Below are 22610 nucleotides of genomic sequence, written 5' to 3' on the forward strand. Positions count from 1 at the left end.
GTAGCTTATTGCTCTGTCATACTTGTCTACTTGCATGATGGATGCTTTCCATATGTCTGGCAATATTCGTTAGTATCCTTAGGCATCGTCATTTTGATCCTTTTGATTCAACATGAGTGCGAATGCACGCAATCATCAGTTGATCCTTTAAATTATCTTTCCGGCTGAGACGTCATTTTAAACATGAGCTAGTTCTCAACCAATCCAAATGTCGTCGATAGTACCCCTAAGGCTATTCAACTTATCCACCCCTAATCAGAACATTGCTTCTGTTCCCTTAATTTGGAAATCATAATTCTTTTGCATTTGAGCTCTGGATTAGTCAGTTGTTTCTATAATCCAATGCCCTTGCATTGTTACTTCCTCTGATTGTGTGCTGATGCTAACATCAGCTCTGTTATGGACCGACAGATCCTTTAATGGATTTTATCCGACATCGCCCTTCATGTTCAATAACCTTGCGAGCCTTCCCTCGGATACATAATGCCTTTGTTAAATTGTATCATCTACTTTCTCAACATTGCTCTACTTTCGAGCTTGTGATATTTACTCTTGAAACTTGTGGTATATGTTTCTAGGAAGCCCCTATGGGTTGAACATATGCCTTCTCTAAACCGTGTGAACCCGAAAGTTTTCACGAGTCATACTCTTCTGGTGTTTTACCAGATAATTTTCTACCATACAACTTCTTTGAAGACGAGAAGTGAATGGAAGGTTATACATTGAAGAAGTGGGAGTCGACCTTGAACTTTGTGTTCATGCCCATGGACATGATGTGGGACCTACCATAGAAGCTTCTTGTTATAATAACTATTTCGTTGATATAATATCATCTGGTATCGGTGAATTGATTCTTTGCAATCGTGGTTCCGACCATATGTTCTTCTTTGATCCCATTTCTCGGGCAAGTTTAAGCACTTGTCTTCTGTGGATCAATACACATGGCCAACCTTTACTTTGGTCTATCATCGAGTATTACCCCCTAGTATCTCGAGATTGTCACGGAACTGCATAACTTCTTATGAGTTCTTCGTCAAGTACATTTTCCTGGGTTTTGAGTGGTTAGTCACTCAAGTACCCCGATAAACGAATCGAGTCCGCACTACGGTTCAACAACTCTTAGTAATCTTCCTTACTTACGAGTTTGTACCCGATCACGTCATTCCTATCCTGTTTGGCTATATCCTTGTCATGCTGATTTTAACTGTGCTACCTGGTCCTTACTCCCAAAGCACAACTTCGGTGATGAGCTAAGCTTACATCGATCTTCCTTGTCTTATCGTTCCACCTTGAACGACAAGCTTGAATTCGAGTTTGTGTCGTACCCATGGTCCCAATGACTTTTGGCTTCATCATTTCCGTTGACTTGATGTCATCACCGATCAGTTACATCTTCTCGAAACCTCTCGACAAATGTGTCGTGATCATCATCAACATTCTGAGGTCTTCCAAGATATCTATCGAATTCTTGATGAGAAATAGCATCCTTTGCCCCCGATGGTTTGGGTTATCATCCACAACATTATTGCATTCCCTCCAACACAAAAATTGTTCCTGTTTTGTGTTGTGCCTTGAGTTCCTCGTTATCCAACTTATGTTATGATTCTACCGCGGAGTGTTACCATCTTTGATGTCAAGAATGTTGTGAGGATTGCTCCACCTCTTAAGAATTCTTGCTATAGTGATACTTCTCATAATCACCATTCTTTCTTGGTCCTCGCGTTGATCCCAACCGGGGTACCAACAAGTGAACGGTACTGTTTGGATTCTGCCTATTTAGCAACCCTATTGCTTTGAAGTTAATGGTCGGCCATTCATTCTTAGACTATTGATTATTGAATCACCATTCTGACATTGGTCGTGCAGCCCAACCCATATTTCGGTCGCACCTATCAACCAATGTTTAACTGTGTATGTTTTCCTCAAACATGCTTCATTATATCATTTGATCTGACAAATGCTATCTCCTTATCCACATAATTGAGGAGATGCATCCTTTTGGATGCCTCGTTGAATTATCGCTGAGTCCACCAGCCATCTCCCTCCCCTCTCCTTGGTTTACTGATGAACTCTTGTTTAGGAACTCGCTTCCATAGTTCATTCCCGAGAATCTTACAATGCCCTCCCGTCAATTTGTGTTGCACCTTTTCTTCTCAGACATCCTAAGCCTGAGGTATCCTGACACCAATCAGATCTGAATCTCGGTCAGATATGATGGTTGGAACATACTTCCAGGAGTTATAAACATCTTTACATGACCCGGTAAGGTGATGTCACCTAACACACCTGGCCGAAGGCCCTATTGTTATAGATTCCTTTTCTGCAAGGTTATCCATTCTTCCATGAGGAAATTGTAAGACTTATTCTACAAGTTGTTCCTGATGGATCCTTCCTTTATCCAAAGTCTGGCCCTTGATTGAAACACCATGCATTGCTATCTCGAAACATGTTCGTGGTACTCCGCTTTTCAACAAGGACATTTGAAGCCCAATGCTAAATGTTTCCTGCTCAATTATCCAAACACCGCTGTATGGAAAATTTCTCTCCCCTCACCTAGAGGCTTTTCTACCTTATATCCTGTCAAGGATATCATTCTCTACTTGTCCTTGGTAAGGATATACCCTTGAAATATGTGTTTAGACACATTTTCCTTTCCATTGTTCTGTTTAAACCTGATAATCACCTTTCCTTTCCATTGGTTTGTTTGACCTCTCTTGTGATCTATATAATCTAAGCAGTAATGATTCACTGCTTATGTAAACACCTCGGTGCGCAATTTCGTTAGCAAAATCCTGTTACTATTGTTGATGACATTTCCGAAATACACCGATGAACGGGAACCTTGCCTATTGGTCCGCCTCGTTCAGCGAGCGGGAAAATGGTTCTCTTTGTCCCTCGCCCTTGATATCGATGTTGTTGCCGACATAACTGACATGCCACTCTCTGACATGCCTTACTATCATGATCGTGCAAGACGTCACCGCCCTTCCTACTGTTAATCCACATGGTGGGCCCATAACCCACAGTTTCACAGGATCGAAACCTGACTCTCCTGTACACCCCCTGTTCCCAAAGTTATTCCTCGCGAGTGGACTCATATGTAATTCACGGACCACCGTTCCAAGTGATCTATTTTGGTATCAGACGCAATACTTATTCTCTTTGCCCTGAACCCTTTTCGCCTGCTGATTAGGCATCGAACGCTTGCCTATCCATTTGAAACTTCTCATGGTACCTCCTTACTTTGCTCTCGATATTTTCTTAAGATTCAATTCGAGAGTAACTTCCGCCACCTTCCTCGGTGTTATCGACCAGATAGTCAACCTTGTAGAGGTCTGTCCTTTTGAAGCTACCCCTTATCCTTTCCGTAAGTACGATGAAGATCCCCAAGGAAGGACGATAGCTTCATCATGATGGCCCGAAGCGGAGAACTGAAGACATCAATGTGATGGATCGACCTCTTCGAGAAGAGCAACCAAAGACGAGAAGATTCGTTAGGATTTCGTAACCAGACCTTTCCCCCTAGTCCCCCTCTTAAATCTCGGGACGAGATTTCTTGTAGTGGAGGAGATTTGTGACGCCCGGGTAATCAGGCTACAGTAATCCCATGTTAACGATGCCACGTCACCTCGGTTATTGTTGATAATTCCATGTTAGATCGAAACGGATTCAAATTCTAAATTTGAATTAAAGTTAAAACAATTAAAGTTTTCAAAAGTCAAAACTAAAATGTTCAGTGTGTTGAAAATATTCCCTAACTAATTGTCATGTAGAAACCATGTTTTTATATAAGGCCTATATTTTTAAAATGAGCTAAAATAGTAAAAGAAAATAAAAAAAATAAAAAAAATAAAAACATAAAACAAAACTACAAAAAAAGAAAGAGAAAACCCCCTGCCCCCCTTGGGCTTCGGCCCAGCAAGCCAAGGCCCACCTGGCCCAGCCGGTCCACCCCGCCGGCTTAACCCCCCACTCCCCCCTGGTCAAACCCTAGCCGCTACCGCACTACCCCCCCACTCGCCACCACTCCCCACCCCACGATCCCCATCTCTCCCTGGTTTCTCTCTCGATCCCATCTGGATCGAGCCCGTCGCCGAACCTCACCGCTCCCGACACCGCGATGTCGCCGCCACCTCGTCGCGCCAGACCGCGTCGTCCCCGCCTCTCCCTCTCACTACTTCCTCCCCGAGATGGACGCCGTCGCCTCGCCGTACCCGTCGCCGGCGCTGCCCGATCTCGTTGTCCTCGCCGTCAGCGCCACCTCCCCGACCTCGACCTCCTCCTCGCGGCCCCGTCGCCTCTACCTCTTCGCCCCGAGCCCGCCGACGCCGGTGCCCCGCCGCTCGCCGGCGCCGGTGCCCCGACGCCGCCTCACCGCTGGACCGCCCCGCCGGCCTCCCCGAGCGCTTCCCCGTCTCCTCCCCGAGCACGCCTCGCTCAACTACAGGGCGCTGTGAGCTCCCCTTCCCTTCTTCCTCCCTAGTGGATCCGCCACCGTGCCCACACGCGAGTGCTCGTCCTCCCCAGTATCTCACTGCACCCCCCTGCACTGCTCATGCCCACACGCGCCCATCTACGCCGATCCGCGCCCATCATGGCCATCGCGCACACTCGCCCCGCCGAACTGCTCCGGCCGGTTGCGGCTGCCTTGCCGTGGCCGCCGGCCGGCCTGCCCGCGCCCTGCGGCCTCCCCGTGCCGTGCTCCTCTGCCGCCGTGCTCGGCCTGCTGCTGTGGCCTTGGGCACGAGCGCCCGCACCCAGCGCCCGCCCCGTTAACCGCCGCCCAAACCCGCTATGGCCCCTAGGGCCAATGACATGTGGGGCCGCCCCCTCTGAAACGTTAAAAAAAGATAATAAAAATAATAACAATTAATTAATTAATTAGGATAATTAATTAACTTAATTAACTCTGTTTAGTTAACTAACTAAATCTAATTAACCTGCTAATTAAAATGTTAGCTGCTAATTAGTGAACAACCTATGACATGCGGGACCCACATGTTAGTTGACCAGTCAACGCCCTTGTTGACTGCTGACATCATGCTGATGTCATGCTGACGCCAGCGTGCACTGTTCTGGATAATGTTGAATTTAAATAATTAAATAAATCCTAAAAATGAATTAAATCTTTTAAAATTAATATTAAATAAACCGTAGCTCGGATGGAAAAACTTTGTACATGAAAGTTACTCAGAACGACGAGACGAATTCGGATACGCAGTCCGTTCGTCCGCCACGCACCCCTAACATATCAAACTCGCAACTTTCCCCCTCCGGCTCCTCTGCCCGAAAACACGAAACACCGGGGATATTTTCCCGGATGTTTCCCCCTTCACCGGTATCGCCCATCCCTACATTAGGTCACCCCTAGCACAACGTATTGCCGCGTCTTGCTTTGTGTTACATTTGATTGCTCCATTATTTATTGTGTTCCCCCTCCGTTACTCCTTTCCGGTAGACTCCGAGACCGATGCTGATGCCCCTGTGGTCGACTACGTCACCGACGACCCCTCTCTCTTGCCAGAGCAACCAGGCAAGCCCCCCCCTTGATCACCAAATATCGCCTATTCTCCTCTATACTGCTTGCATTAGAGTAGTGTAGCATGTTACTGCTTTTCGTTGATCCTATTCTGATGCATAGCCTGACATTGTTGCTACATCTGTTGATACCTTACCTGCAATCCTAAATGCTTAGTATAGGATGCTAGTTTATCATCATTGGCCCTACATTCTTGTCCGTCTGCCATGCTATACTACTGGGCTGTGATCACTTCGGGAGGTGATCACGGGCATATACTATATACCTTACACGGTTACATTACCTGTGATACTGTTCGGAGATGGGGGCTGAAAGGACAGGTGGCTCCATCCCGGTAGAGGTGGGCCTGGGTTCCCGACGGCCCCCAACTGTTACTTTGTGGCAGAGCGACAGGGCAGGTTGAGACCGCCTAGGGGAGAGGTGGGCCTGGCCCTGTTCGGCGTTCGCGGATACTTAACACGCTTAACGAGATCTTGGTATTTGATCTGAGTTGGCTACGAGCTTATACGCACTAACCATCTACGTGGGAGTAGTTATGGGTATCCCGGCGTCGTGGTATCAGCCGAAGCACTTCAGACGTCAGCGACGGAGCGGCGCGCGCCGGATTGGACTGGAACGCCTGCTAGGCTAGGTCTGCTTCCGGCCGCCCTCGCAACGTGCAGGTGTGCTATGGGCGATGGGCCCAGACCCCTGTGCGCTTAGGTTTAGACCGGCATGCTGGCCTCTCTGTTTTGCCTAGGTGGGGCTGCGACGTGTTGATCTTCCGAGGCCGGGCATGACCCAGGAAAGTGTGTCCGGCCAAATGGGATCAAGCGTGTTGGGTAAGTTGGTGCACCCCTGCAGGGAAGTTAATCTATTCGAATAGCCGTGATCTTCGGTAACAGGACGACTTGGAGTTGTACCTTGACCTTATGACAACTAGAACCGGATACTTAATAAAACACACCCTTCCAAGTTCCACAGACAACCCGGTGATCGCTTTTCCACAGGGCGACGAGGGGAGGATCGCCGGGTAGGATTATGCTATGCGATGCTACTGGAGATGCTACTTGGAGATGCTATTTGAAGATGCTACTTGGAGATGCTACTTGGAGGACTTCAATCTACTCTCTTCTACGTGCTGCAAGACAGAGGCTGCCAGAAGCGTAGTCTTCGATAGGACTAGCTATCCCCCTCTTATTCTGGCATTCTGTAGTTCAGTCCACCGATATGGCCTCCTTACACATATACCCATGCATATGTAGTGTAGTTCCTTGCTTGCGAGTACTTTGGATGAGTACTCACGGTTGCTTTCTCCCCCCTTTTTTTCCCCTTTCCTTTCTTTCTGGTTGTCGCAACCAGATGCTGGAGTCCAGGAGCCAGACGCTACCGTCGACGACGACTCCTACTACTCAGGAGGTGCCTACTACTACGTGCAGGCTGCTGACGACGACCATGAGTAGTTTAGGAGGATCCCAGGCAGGAGGCCTGCGCCTCTTTCGATCTGTATCCCAGTTTGTGCTAGCCTTCTTAAGGCAAACTTGTTTAACTTATGTCTGTACTCAGATATTGTTGCTTCCGCTGACTCGTCTATGATCGAGCACTTGTACTCGAGCCCTCGAGGCCCCTGGCTTGTATTATGATGCTTGTATGACTTATTTTATTTGTAGAGTTGTGTTGTGATATCTTCCCGTGAGTCCCTGATCTTGATCGTACACGTTTGCGTGTATGATTAGTGTACGATTGAATCGGGGGCGTCACACCTTCACCACCACCCTAGTGTGGATCCAGCAACGACGCCACTTCATCGCCAGCTCGTGACACGTTTATGCTCTGTAGCCGCAATGCAGGTGATACGTCTCAAACGTATCTATAATTTTTTATTATTCCATGCTATTATATTATCCATCTTGGATGTTTTATATGCATTTATATGCTATTTTATATTATTTTTGGGACTAACCTATTAACTTAGAGCCCAGTGCCAGTTTCTATTTTTTCCTTGTTTTTGAGTTTTACAGAAAAGGGATGCCAAACGGAGTCCAAACGAGCTGAAAATTTACAGTAATTTTTTATGGACCAGAAGAAGCCCCCGAAGCAAAAGAGTTGGGCCAGAAGAGTCCCGAGTCAACCACAAGGGTGGAGGGCGAGCCCTACCCCCCGGGAGGGTGCTCCGGTCTTGTCATTGACTCGTGGACCCCCCCCCCCTAACTTGTTCTCGACGCCAAAAAATCCTATAAACATATAAATCCCCAGAAATAAACCTAGATCGAGAGTTCCGCCGCTGCAAGCATCTATAGCCATCAAAAACCAAACGGGAGCCCGTTCCGGCACCCTACCGGAGGAGGAAACCATCACCGGTGGCCATCTTCATCAACTCGGCGCTCTCCATGACGAGGAGGGAGTAGTTGACCCTCGGGGCTGAGGGTATGTACGATTAGCTATGTGTTTGATGTCTCTCTCTCTCTCTCGTGTTCTTGATATGGCACGATCTTGATGTACCGCGAGCTTTGCTATTATAGTTGAATCATATGGTGTTTCTCCCCTCTACCTTCTTGTAATGGATTGAGTTTTCCCTTTGAAGTTATCTTATCAGATTGAGTCTTTAAGGATTTGAGAACACTTGATGTATGTCTTGCATGTGCTTATCTATGGTGACAATGGGATATTCATGTGATCTACTTGATGTATGTTTTGGTGATCAACTTGCGGGTTCCGTGACCTTATGAACTTATGCATAGGGGTTGGCACACGTTTTCGTCTTGACTCTCTGGTGGAAACTTTGGGGCACTCTTTGAAGTTCTTTGTGTTGGCCTGAATAGATGAATCTGAGATTGTGTGATGCATATTGTATAATCAAACTCGCGGGTACTCATGGTGACAGTAGAGTGCCTAGGTGACATTAGGGTTTTGGTTGATGTGTATCTTAAGGTGTTATTTTAGTGCGAACTCTAGGGCTGTTTGTGGCACTTATAGGAATAGCCCCATAGATCGATCAGAAAAAATAACTTTGAGGTGGTTTCATACCCTACAATAATCTCTTCGTTTGTTCTCTGTTATTAGTGACTTTGGAGTGACTCTTTGTTGCACGTTGAGGGATTGTTATATGATCTAATTATATTATCATTGTTGAGAGAACTTGCACTAGTGAAAGTATTAACCCTGGGCCTTGTTTCCAAGCATTGCAATACCGTTTTTGCTCGCTTTTATTACTAGTTACCTTGTTGTTTTTATATTTTCAAATCAAAAGACCTATATCTCTATCCATATTGCACTTGTATCACCATCTGTTCGCTGAACTATTGCACCTATACAATTTACCATTGTATTGGGTGTGTTTGGGACACAAGAGACTCTTTGTTATTTTGTTGCATGGTTGTTTGAGAGAGACCATCTTCATCCTACGCCTCCCACGGATTGATAAACCTTAGGTCATCCACTTGAGGGAAATTTTCTACTTTCCTACAAAACCATACGCTTGGAGGCCCAACACGAGTCTACAAGAAGAAGGTTGCATAGTAGACATCAAGCTCTTTTCTGGCGCCGTTGCCGGGGAGGCTAGGTAAGCGGCACTCACATCCCGTCAACGAAGCTCTTTTCTGGCGCCGTTGCCTGGGAGGTGAGTGCTTGAAGGTATATCTTTAGATCTTGCAATCGAATCTTTTAGTTTCTTGTTTTATCACTAGTTTAGTCTATTAAAGAAAACTACAAAAAATGGAATTGAGGTTGCCTCATATGCTTCATCTTTTTAATGTCTTTTGTGAAAATGATGGAAAGGAAAATGGTGCTCAAGTGTTAGAAGTAGAAGTTAATAAAATGTTTGGCATAAAATATTTGTATGATGAGCATGATTGCAATGTTGTTAGTATGAATTCTTTTAATATCCATGATGCTAATTATATGCAAAGCTACAAGCTTGGGGATGCTATCTTTGATGAATATGAAATTTTTAGTCCCCCAAGTTTCGATGAGAATATTTATTATGATGATAGCATGCCTCCTATGTATGATGATTATGTTGATGAAAGTGGGTTTGGAAGAGTGTCAACTATAGGAAATAATTATCCCACTATTTTGGAGGGTGTTGAATCTTATAATATTTATGAAAGTGGATTTGGATAGGTCATGAATTTATTTAGTGATGAATCCACTATTTTGGAAGAGGTTCCAATTGGTTATGAGAACAAAGTTGCTATCTATGATGATTATTGTGATGACATGTATGCTATAAAGAATAATGATAACCATGAAACTTGTCATCATTATTTTAGTTTTCAATTGGATTATGACTCACATGATAGTTATTTTGTTGAATTTGCTCCCACTACTATTCATGAGAAGAAGTTTGCTTATATGGAGAGTAATAAAATTTCTATGTTTGTGGATCATGAAAAGAATGCTCTATGTGATGGATATATTGTTGAATTCATTCATGATGCTACTGAAAATTATTATGAGGGAGGAGTATATGCTTGTAGGAATTGGAATAATATCAAGTTTCCTCTCTATGTGCTTAAAATCTTGAAGTTTTGCTTGTTTTACCTTCCTGTGCTAGTTGATCCTTGTTCCCATAAGTTATTTGCTCACAAAATTCCTATGCATAGGAAGTGGGTTAGACTTAAATGTTCTAGTCATATGCTTCATGATGCTCCCATTATGTTTCAATTCTTATCTTTTATGTGAGCATCATTGAAATCATCATGCCTAGATAAAAAGGCATTAAAGAAAAGCGATTGTTGGGAGACAACCCAATATTTAGCCCTACTATTTTTATGTGTTCAGATGATTAGGCTACTGTAGTAATCATGTTTTTATAGCTTTTGTTCCAATAAAGTTCCAAGTAAAGCCTTTGGGATAGTGTGGATGATAGCTGACTTGATTCTGTGCAAAAACAGAAACTTTTGCTCTCAGTCTAGGAATTTTGAAAATTCTATGAAACGTGATTTTGATCTGAATTTTTGACACATGATTGATATACTAAATTTCTACATTGTCTTAATTTTTCAGAAATTTTGGAGTTACATAGGTATGGAAAATTTCCAAATTACTACAGACTGTTCTGTTTTTGATAGATTATTTTTTCATTGTGTTGTTTGCTTATTTTGATGAATCTATGGGTAGTATCGGAGGGTATGAACCATGGGGAAATTGTAATACAATAGATATAACACCAATATGAATTTAGAATGAGTTCACAACAGTACCACAAAGTTGTGATTTACTTTCTTATACTAACGGATCTCATAAGATTTTCTGTTGAGTTTTGTGTTGTGAAGTTTTCAAGTTTTGGATGAAGTTTCGATGGACTACGGAATGAGGAGTGGCAAAAGCCTAAGCTTGGGGATTACCAAGGCACCCCAAGGTAATATTCAAGGACAACTAAGCATCTAAGCTTGGGGATGCCACGGATGGCATCCCCTCTTTCGTCTTCGTTCATCGATAACATTACTTGAGGCTATATTTTTATTCACCACATGATATGAGTTTTGCTTGGAGCGTCATTTTCTTTTGTTTAGCTTTGCTTGCTGTTATTAAGAGACATGTTTTCTATCTTTTAGTTCAATAAAAAGGTCAAGTATAGCCTTTACCATGCTTATTTTACAAGTCTTTATGTTGCTGTTTGAAAATAGAAAGTTTGCTGTTATGTTTTGAATATTGGTGAATAGTCAGAACATGATAAAATCTTGAAATTTTTACACTATAAGGTACAAAAAAATTCTATAGTGTGGTAATTTTTCAGAATTTTTGGTTTTAGGAAAGTATGATTCCTCTTGCATTCTTTACAGACTGTTCTATTTAGACAGATTGCTGTTATGTTTGCATTGTTTGCATATGTTTGCTTGTTTAATGATTCTATTTGAGTAAGGGAGTATTACATATGCAGAGGCATTTAGTATGCAATGTCAAATTATAATTTTAGTAATTTTCTACAGTAGATAATGATAAGGTTTTGCATTGATTTATACTAACTTATCTCACAAGTTCTTGTTGAGTTTTGTGTGGATGAAGTTTTTAAAATTTAGGGAAACTGTGATATGAGAGGAATTAAGGAGACACAGAAGCTCAAGCTTGGGGATGTCCAAGGCATCCCTAATTAATATTTCAAGAAGTCTCAAGCATCTAAGCTTGGTGATGCCCCGGTTGGCATCCCACCTTTCTTCTTCAACAATGATCGGTCAGTTTTGGTTGAGCCTAAAGTTTTTGCTTCTTCACATGATATGTGTTATCCTTAGAATGTTAGTTTTTTGCTTGATGTTTGAATAAAGTACTTCAGATCTAAATTTTCCTTATAAGAGAGAGTCTTCACATAGCTACATAATTATTTTACTACTCATTGATCTTCACTTATATCTTTTTGGAGTAGTTTGTCATTTACTCCCGCGCTTCACTTATATCCTATGAGTAAATGGCTGAATGAATTGAATATCGTAAATCTGAAATTATATATGTTTCATATGCTTATACCATGGGGATTAATGAATTTACATATAAGAAGTAGAGGTGGTAAATTTATTGAAAGATAGCAAACATAGTATTGGTCACTTGAACAATTCATGAAAGAATATTGAAGGAAGAGAGATTTCATATATAAATATATTATCTTGGACATCTTCTATGATTGTGAGCCCCATTAATTATTTTCAAACTTGAGCATATTAGTTGAAGTTGAACAAGGAAGACAACATAATGGGTTATGCTTGGGTATATTTGTATAGAAGTTATATTGTTATGGATCCTCCAACATGTGGTGCTTGCTATTTAGAATCTTTTGCTAGCCAAAATTTCTGTACTAAGAGGGAATACTGCTTGTGTATCCAAAATCCTTGAACCAAGTTTCTTCCATGGGTGTCCACCATATCTACCTATATGCGGTATTTACCTATCGTTCCAAAGTAAATTTGAATGTGCCAAACTCTAAACCTTCAAATAATAATCTGTTTCGTATGTCCGAATCATTCATGTAGCGACTAGGGGCTGTTAGTATCTTCCATGCTAGGTGGGTTATTCTCACGATGAGTGTTTATTCACTTATCATTCACGATAGAGTGGCTGGTAATTGGGATGCCCAGTCCTATGATCAAAAGATCAAAAACAAAATCGCAAATAAATTAAACAATCCCCCCCCCCGGATTGTTGATAGTTGGACGGTACACGTTGTTTCGGACCAGCCGTGGAATGTGATTGTTGGTGGAGGGGGAGTAAAAACATTACCATTCTATTTGGGAACCCCCTATAATGTATCTAGTATGGAAGATATTGGGAACTCTTGGTTGTTATGTTGACAATGAAAGCATACCTCTCAAAATTATTTTAATCTCTATTTTAAAAGCTTCGACCTCTGGCACCTCTGCAAATCCCTGCTTCCCTCTGCGAAGGGCCTATCTTTTACTTTTATGCAAGAGTCAATAGTATTCCTTATCATTCCAACCTACTCTTTAGTTGGCAAGCATCATGTGACGGGGAAAGATCTAAGCATATATGTCCATTCAAATATATTTGATCATGAATTATTATTGTTGACAATTATCTATATGATAAATAAGTTGGGAGGCGAAACATTAAGCCCATATCTTTCTCTGTGTTCAATGGATGCTATTTGTTCTAAAAATATGCTTTGAGTGGTAGCAATCATGAAAGACTATATGATAGTTGAGTTTGTGGGATTTTATAAATCAAAGCTCTTACATAGCCCCTTGCTGGAAATAAGATGAATTGCAATTTTTTGATGACTGAGAACCTAGTTTTTTAGTTTTCAAGAAAGTTTATGATCTATGCTTTAACATGTGAATAGCTTATTACTTGATCATGAGAAGTTTTATGAGATGCGCTACTGTTATGATATATAACGATGCTACAAAAAGTGATTGAAATTATCATTGATCAAACTTGTGCACTTGCTAGCATTCCACATCAAAAATTCTGTTTTTATCATTTACCTAATCGAGGACGAGCAAGAATTAAGCTTGGGGATGCTTGATACGTCTCCAACGTATCTATAATTTTTGATTGTTCCATGCTATTATACTATCCATCTTGGATGTTTTATATGCATTTATATGCTATTTTATATTATTTTTGGGACTAACCTATTAACTTAGAGCCCAATGCCAGTTTCTATTTTTTCCTTGTTTTTGAGTTTTACATAAAAGGAATACCAAACGGAGTCCAAACGAGCTGAAAATTTAAGGGGATTTTTTATGGATCAGAAGAAGCCCCCGAAGCAAAAGAGTTGGGCCAGAAGAGTCCCGAGTCAACCACAAGGGTGGAGGGCGCGCCCTACCCCCGGGAGGGTGCTCTGGTTTTGCCGTTGACTCGTGGACCCCCCCCCCCCTGACTTGTTCTCGGCGACAAAAAATCATGTAAATATAGAAACCCCCAGAAATAAACCTAGACCGGGAGTTTCACCGCCGCAAGCCTCTATAGCCACCAAAAACCAACCGGGAACCCATTCTGGCACCCTGTCAGAGGGGGAAGCCATCACCGGTGGCCATCTTCATCATCCCGGCGCTCTCCATGACGAGGAGGGAGTAGTTCACCCTCGGGGCTAGGGTATGTACCAGTAGCTATGTTTTTGATCTCTCTCTCTCTCTCTCTCTCTCTCTCTCTCTCTCTCTCTCTCTCTCTCGTGTTCTTGATATGGCACGGTCTTGATGTACCGCAAGCTTTGCTATTATAGTTGAATCATATGGTGTTTCTCCCCCTCTACCTTCTTGTAATGGATTGAGTTTTCCCTTTGAAGTTATCTTATCGGATTGAGTCTTTAAGGATTTGAGAACACTTGATGTATGTCTTGCATGTGCTTATCTGTGGTGACGATGGGATATTCACGTGATCTACTTGATGTATGTTTTAGTGATCAACTTGCGGGTTCCGTGACCTTGTGAACTTATGCATAGGGGTTGGCACACGTTTTCTTGACTCTCCGGTGGAAACTTTGGGGCACTCTTTGAAGTTCTTTGTGTTGGTTTGATTAGATGAATCTGAGATTGTGATACATATCGTATAATCAAACTCGCAGGTGCTCGTGGTGACAATGGAGTGCCTAGGTGACATTAGGGTTTTGGTTGATGTGTATCTTAAGGTGTTATTTTAGTGCGAACTCTAGGGCTATTTGTGGGACTTATAGAAATGGCCCAATAGGTCGATCAGAAAGAATAACTTTGAGGTGGTTTTGTACCCTACAATAATCTTTTCGTTTGTTCTTCGCTATTAGTGACTTTGGAGTGACTCTTTGTTGCACATTGAGGGATTGTTATATGATCCAATTATGTTATCATTGTTGAGAGAACTTGCACTAGTGAAAGTATGAACCATAGGCCTTGTTTTCAAGCATTGCAATACCGTTTTCGCTCACTTTTATTACTAGTTACCTTGCTGTTTTTATATTTTTAGATTACAAAAACCTATATCTATTATCCATATTGCACTTGTATCACCATCTCTTCGCCGAACTAGTGCACCTATACAATTTACCATTGTATTGCGTGTGTTGGGGACACAAGAGACTCTTTGTTATTTGGCCGCAGGGTTGTTTGAGAGAGACCATCTTCATCCTACGCCTCCCACGGATTGATAAACCTTGGGTCATCCACTTGAGGGAAATTTTCTATTGTCATAAAAAAACTCTATGCTTGGAGGCCCAACACGAGTCTACAAGAAGAAGGTTGTGTAGTAGACACCAGCAGGCGCGATGATAGAACGTCTCTACTGTGTCTGAGCCACCCCGACGATGAGTGCTTGACCGTCGCGCGTCAACATCATCCTCGGACCGACTATGATTTGCATGCATGTAGCCTATGCGGCACCTGTGGTGGCTACAATGAGGCCGAGGCACGCCATGCCTGTCGCGAGAAGGCGAAGGCGGTGTTAGTGACGTCCCGATCCAACGACAATCCGGTCATCCGCGTCGTCCAGCAGCGGGCCCTCACCTCCAAGGAATCAAATGCGCGCTGCCGCCGTCAAGTCAACACCAAGGTCCTCGCGGATGGCATCAATGATTTGGTCCGCGCCACCGAGAAGGTCGCGCATGATGCTCAGCTCACCTATGTCGTCCCAGGCCACCCCCGAACTCCGGCAACCCCACGCAGGGCACCTCCACAGATTCCTCGTCCTCCGACTATGAGATCTGTGGCGTTCCAGCCATCCCTACATTTTCTTTAGCCGCTACTACCGTGACAAAGACGACAAGGGCAAGGGCAGTCGTCGGTGTGAAACTTTCATTGTCCTAGTCTAGTTTATTGTTGTGTTTTGTTGTCATGTGTTCCAGTGTTGAACAATGTCCTATGTTAAACTTTGTTCCTATGTGCATGCTATGTACATATATGATGATCGAGGTTGCATTTATTTGTATGAATTTGAGGATTGAAAAATGAGGGATTCGACTACCCGAACAAATGAAGGTTGAGTCCATGCTACCGCGGACACGTCTGGACAAATGAGGCGCCAAGATAGCCCGTCCCATTGTGGTTGAAGATGATCTTACAATCCGTAACTTCTCTCCTTATGTTTAGCAATTTTGAAAAGGTTTACACTTTTGATTATCGAAAGTCCTACATCCACGGGCTCTTATGAAGCCCCTACATAAACTTCCTTATTAACTCTATCTCCCCCCGCCACCCTAATTTAACGAGGGTGGGCCCTGGCCCCTGATCCGGGTCCAATTAATTACTTTCACGTCAATTTTTATGTAAAATTCTCACGTAAATTTTTGTAGGTGTAACATTATTCTTTGACTATTCACTTGTGAGACCTAGGGGGAGGGGCTCGAAAGTTGAACAAATATATAGTATCAAGTGACATAGGATTAAAAACTAAAAGAAAAAACTAAAAAAATATTACGCCAGTCTCCATGCAAGATCTCACGAATATAATATCGACTAAGACATAACAAAGTCTTAGTCGACTGAAATTTAGCAACACTGATGAATATATAAACCATGCATCCACACGGATAGCTGTCCACACGGATAGCTGTGGAGGGCTCTTGCAGTATTACTATTATCGCTATCCAGCTCGTGAGTCGTGGCTATCGTCAATGGCGGCCTATGCAAAGGTCGGCACGGAGTTTCTCAAGGATCCACTGATCTGGTTGTTCCTCGCCTCGCTGGCTTTCGTCATTCTGCAGAGGCGGCGGCTGGGCAGCGCGCCATTTCCTCCGGGCCCGAAGCCGCTGCCGGTCATCGGCAACATGGCGTTGGTGGACCAGCTGACACACCGCGGCCTAGCGGCGCTAGCGAAGCAGTACGGCGGGCTGCTGCACCTTCGCCTCGGCAGGCTCCACGTCTACGCGGTGTCGACGCCGGAGTACGCGCGCGAGGTGCTGCACGTGCAGGACGCCGCCCTCTCGAACCGCCCGGCCACCATCGCCGTCGTCTACCTCACCTACGGCCGCTCCGACATGGCGTTCGCGCACAACGGCGCCTACTGGCGGCAGATGCGCAAGCTCTGCGTCACCAAGATCTTCAGCCGACGCCGCGCCGAGACGTGGCTCGCTGTGCGCGAGGGGTACGGGGCGCTGGCCTGCGCCGTTAGCAGGCGCTGTGGCGAGGCCGTCAACCTCGGCGAGCTCATCTTCAACCTCACCGTCAGTGTCATCTTCCGCGCCGCCTTCAGCACCCGCGACGAGGATGGGCTGGATGAGTTCATCGCCATTCTCCAGGAGTTCTCAAGCCTCCTAGGATTGTTCCACATCGGTGACTTCTTCCCGTGGCTCGGCTGGGTGGGCCGGCGGGGCTTCAACCGCCGCCTCCGCACGGCGCGCGGCGCTCTCGACAAGTTTATCGACAGGATCATCGACGAGCACATGAAGAGGGGAAAGAACGCCGCCGACCCCGAAGCTGACTTGGTAGACGGCCTGCTCGCGTTTCTCGCCGAGGCAAACCCAATCAGCGGGAAGCACAGAGAGGACGCCCTCCGCTTCACCCGCGATAACGCCAAGGCCATGATTATGGTACGTAACTGGTACTGTATTTACCATCTTACAGTCTTTACTCTTTACTGTATATCCATGGCGGTGTGCTCCTGCTCCACACTAGTTCTACTGACGGACGGCTTGATCTGCAGAGTAGTATGACCAATATCCTACGACAGAAACCTCGTACATGTAGGCTAGCACCTCTCTTTCTTTTTGACGTGTTTGCTATTTGTAATTGTAAGTTGCTTGATAATGACAAAAACGAGATCGGTCGATTTTCCTTAATGAAGAAAGGCGAGGCGGCGCCGAGCTCCAAGGCGGAGAGGGGGGCGACGAGGCCAGTGTCCTGAGTAAGAGTAAGAGCATCTACAGCCGTACGCCTCAAATCATCCCACATAAGCCCGCGGACACGCCCAGCCAGTGACCGGAAGGGAGAGAGAAGAAAAAACGTGACCCAATCGGATCCCTCGTACCATCCCTATATGCCCGGGCTGTCCGCGAACCCTCATATCCATCTCAAATATGGGGAGGATATGAGGGCTCGCGGACGCGCCCGAGCGCGTTCGGGCATTCTGCCACGTAGGACTCGGCCCCACACCAGACCACTTTTTTTTCTTTATTCATTCTTTTATTTCTCTCTTTTCATCTCCACCGATCACGTGCAAGTGACCGGAGAAGAAAAATAAGGGGTGTGGCTGCGCGGACGAATAAATGGGGGCTCTAAACGGACACGCCCGGCCACTGGCCGGACATGTCCACGGGTGTTTAAGGGGTCATATTTGCTATGTCCAGCTGTAGATGCTCTCAGAAAAAGCCATTAACTGGCGGGAGACGGGGATGCGGCGAGTGGGAGCCTTGACGGTTGGTGGTGTGGAGTTGGCACCCGGGATCAGAGAAGAAGGGTGGTGGAGGGTTAGAGGGGTAGCAGGGGTGGCTTGGGCACGGAGGCGAGGCGCGTGAGGCAGTGGCGCCAGCTGTAGGTGACGAGGGCTGATGGTCTGGCGGATGTCAGACGGGCGGCTCGGCGCAAGGAGGAAGGGAAGGGAGTGCTAAAAAATGCACGATCCCTTTTTTCAACTCACTGGTCCTTTTCTTTCTATCCTCGTTATTTTTAGTTTCTTTTTTTACTTTTGTATTTCGGTCAATTGACTTTCTACTACGTGGTTTTGATACCTAATTATTATCTATTATTTAGGTAATATACTCTGGCTTGGATGGTGGTTTTTTGCTTGTTGCTGATTTCTTGTTTTATTATAATTATTTTCCCTCTTATTGTTTTTGTTTTTATTTTTGGTTTGTTGCTAGTTTCATCAAGTGCATATACGTATTTAGATGTCCTTTTGTGTCTTTTCTTCACAAAAAAGTGTATATACGTATTTTAGTGTTTTTTACATTTCAAAGTAACGGAGTCGCAGTAGACATGTACCTTTGATCTTTAGAGTATAAGTATTAATAGTATTACGACAAATACAAATACACTTGTTCACTGAATGGTTTATGGTGAAAGGTGAGATTCATGTAGGTTGTATTTTCATTGTGTTTTTGGCGCAAGATCTTTGTCTAGAATAAGTAACCGTGCATTACAATTGTTTTCACATGCTATGAAACATGAAAAACATAGCAAGTAATGCTGTAACTGAGGTTTGAAATCACATAAATTTGGTTTTTATTTGATAGAGACGTGTGTCATTGTTTGTATGGTGCATTTTTTTATTTATACTGAGTTGGAAATCGGTCAACATGATAGTGCCATTCGTCGCTGTTTGTATGGTGCAAAATTTTGATTTGTTTTTTGTAGCAAAAATGTTGTACGGAACCATGGTTCAGCCGAAGCTACGCTCGACACCATTGATTTTTAGGCACTATTCATAAGGATCCATGCATGGTTGATTAAAAAATACAGCTGACATGCATGTCTACTCATGAGGATCCATGCATGGTTGATTAAAAAATGCAGTTGACATGCATGTCACAGATCCACATGTAGTAGGATGTTAAATCGTATGACATAGACCATAGGTTCGATTGAACCATGGTCCTGAATCATGTCTCTCTTTTTGTAGCTTGTCCTTCGTGGTACCTGCTATCGTAGCCATTCATATATGCTCAGTTCCATGTGGATGTGTGCATCGATGGAAAATTAGCAACTGGCGTTAGCTCTCAAATCTTAATCTCCTACTGCTAGGACTAGTAGGGACTGTATCTAATGTGACGTTCTTTTTGTCCACACCCCCCCCCCCACCCACAGACTGAGACGTAGTGCAGACCTCTCTCTTTTTGCATGCAGCGCATCTTTCTCTCATAAACTTTACATGCAACTCTCTCTTTTTTTCTCTCTTTCGGTAAAGTCTGCTCTTTAAAAATGTCAAATAAAAATCCTAAAAATCACTTCCTTGAAAAAGAAATCACTATTACTCAATGCACATGGGACAGAGGGGTGGAGATAAAAGATTCTCCATGCAAACCCCTCTCTTTCTCCCTGTTGGACAAAGATTCCTTCATGGACCCGTTCTCTTCTCTCGCCTAGCACATTTAGTGAGATGGAGCTAGGAAGGAACTTTGCGAATTTTGATTGGTACCAATTGAAAACCAATTTAATGGTAAAAAATAGTCACTCTCTACATAAGTATGTATAATCAAAGGCTAATATAGGTTAATATGCACAACTCCTTGCCACTGAAGACATGAATAATTTTGTAATGGAAATAAAATTCTTCAAGGTGCCCTTTAGAATAAAGGAACCGTGGAGAATAAGAAAGTGAGGCTTGCAATCATAGGATACACAAATATGGGATTTGTACATTTTTTATTATTAGATTGCATTAAAGAAAATTTATGTATGACTTGAACTTTTGCTACAAATTTGGGAGGAAATTAAGTCTGAGTTCCAGTCTCGTGTCAAACTTCTTTAGAAAGTTCAAATGTGTCTTCTTTGTTTTTGTCTCTTAAATATAACACCTAATCTCAAAGTCCATGTATCTTGTGCATTTTTTGAAAAGATGTATCTTTTGTGCGCGCATCTAAATATGTCTTCTCAACAACTCGTATTTCTCAGATGAAAAAATAGCCAAGTAAATCATTGTGTGTTTTTTTGTTCTTACCTTGTCAGATTCATGTGTTTAAGGGAAAGAACCCAAAACATTAACAATAGTTAAAATAACTTATCGAGTATGTTAAATCCAAACGCGGTTTTGGGTGGGAGAGAGAGAGACTACCTACCATCAACATCACCGAATTCCTTTAGCAATAAAGAATTATTCCTATATATAGTACTCCCTCTGTTTTAAAATATAGTGCGTCCGCGCTTTCTGATGTTCAACTTTAATCATAAATTTAATCAATGAGACCGACTATGGCGGGAGCAAAAAATATATACTCCCTCCGTCCGAAAAAGCTTGTCCCAAGCTTATCTCTCAAATGGATGTATCTAGCACTAATTTGATGCTAGATACATCTATTTGAGGGACAAGTTTTTTCGGACGGAGGGAGTAATTGAAAACTTCTTTTGAATACGAATTCGTTGGTATAACTTTTGCTCCCAACACAGTTGGTCTCGTTGGTTAAATTTATAATCAAAGTTGAAGCACAGGAACCGAGGACGCACTATATTTTAGAACGGAGAAAGTATGTGGTAACTTGCCTGTGGCTATCTACACAGGACATGTTGTTTGGTGGGCCAGAGACAGTGGGGTCCATGACCGAGTGGGCGATGGCGGAGATGATGCGTAGCCCAGACGACCTACGGCGACTGCAGCGGGAGCTCGCCAATGTGGTGGGGCTCCACCGTACCGTGGATGAGACCGACCTCGACAAGCTCCCTTTCCTCAGATGCGTCGTCAAGGAGGCGCTCCGCATGCACCCACCCATCCCACTACTCCTCCACGAGGCTGCTAAAGATTGCTTTGTCGGTGGCTACTCTGTGCCCAAAGGCTCCCGCGTGTTGGTGAATGCTTGGGCGATCAACCGTGACCCCGGGGCCTGGAAGGACGGCGACACGTTCCGACCTTCGCGGTTCATGCCCGGCGAGGGAGAGGCCGCCGAGCTGGACCTCAACGGCGGCTGCTACGAGTTCTTGCCGTTTGGGTCCGGCCGGCGCTCGTGCCCTGCGCAGGGGCTTGGCCAACATGCGGTGGAGTTCGCTGTCGCGCAGCTCGCGCACGGATTCAACTGGGAGCTGCCCGATGGCATGAAGCCCGCGGAGCTTGACATGGGCGACATCTTTGGCCTCACCGCATTACGTGCCACGCGGCTCTACGCCGTGCCCACACCACGCCTCACTTGCCCCATGTAAGTATCGCACCAGACTTGCTCATGGAGTGCCTTGTAACCGTTGGTCCGTTCATTGTGTACCCCGACCGGCTTGGTTTGTTTTGGACTTGATCTCCGAGTCCTAATTCGCAAGAAGAGACTTCCTATCAATAAAGAGCATGGTCATAGATGTGCGTTCATGAGCTATCTCAATATTCAAATTGCTCATGATATTCGCGGGGGCGTGCGTGTGCGTGTGCGTGTGCGTGTGTGTGTGTGTGAGAGAGAGAGAGAGATTTTACATCATATCAAAAGGATGTGCTTTTCAGAACCATATTGGTATATTATAGTTGTTGATATTCTGATCTATGATATGGAATTTTATAATGTTTGAATTATAATAGAAAAAAAAACATGCTTTATGTTTAGAAACCGGCGAGTGCCATTTAGGGCCAGTTATTTTGGAATAATACCATTTTTTGGGTAAAAAACAAATTACCGAATTCCTCCCCAATCCTAGCCCAATAGACTCCGCACCATGCCCATCCTAAGATTCGCTACGCTCCGTGATCATTACTCCTTCCAACTCCAAAATGAAGTCTTATAAGTTTTGTCTAAAGTCAAATGGTGCAAAGTTTGATCGATTTTTTAACATAAGTTATAGGTGTTCTTTTTGGAGCCGAAAGGAGTTCACCACAACCCATTATGCTCTTGAGCATACTCTCTTCCCCCTAGGTTCTTAAATAGTTTACATGCATCTACTTGTATAGGCCTAAGTCCCTAAAAAAAAGTACTTGTATGCAACTCCAATGATGTACATCAAAATGAACACCTCAAATGTCCGCGGTCAGCGGAGTTGGTCCTTCAACCGTATGCATCAAATCCGGACAGCGGAGTGAGCCAGACGAACCTAAAGGACAAAATACATGA

General features: G+C 44.0%; 1 protein-coding gene across 1 annotated transcript; it reads left to right on the plus strand.

Annotated features, from left to right (window-relative positions):
- The first annotated feature begins 16499 nt into the window (after positions 1 to 16499).
- On the plus strand, positions 16500 to 21880 carry LOC119349243 (cytochrome P450 84A1-like). The gene is made up of 2 exons (XM_037617274.1): positions 16500 to 17468; positions 21091 to 21880. The coding sequence occupies exons 1-2, from the start codon at positions 16554 to 16556 to the stop codon at positions 21721 to 21723; spliced, it is 1548 nt and encodes a 515-aa protein (XP_037473171.1). The 5' UTR covers positions 16500 to 16553; the 3' UTR covers positions 21724 to 21880.
- Positions 21881 to 22610: the final 730 nt, after the last annotated feature.

This window comes from Triticum dicoccoides, chromosome 1B (genome assembly GCF_002162155.2).
Source record: "Triticum dicoccoides isolate Atlit2015 ecotype Zavitan chromosome 1B, WEW_v2.0, whole genome shotgun sequence".
NCBI classification, from domain to species: domain Eukaryota; kingdom Viridiplantae; phylum Streptophyta; class Magnoliopsida; order Poales; family Poaceae; genus Triticum; species Triticum dicoccoides.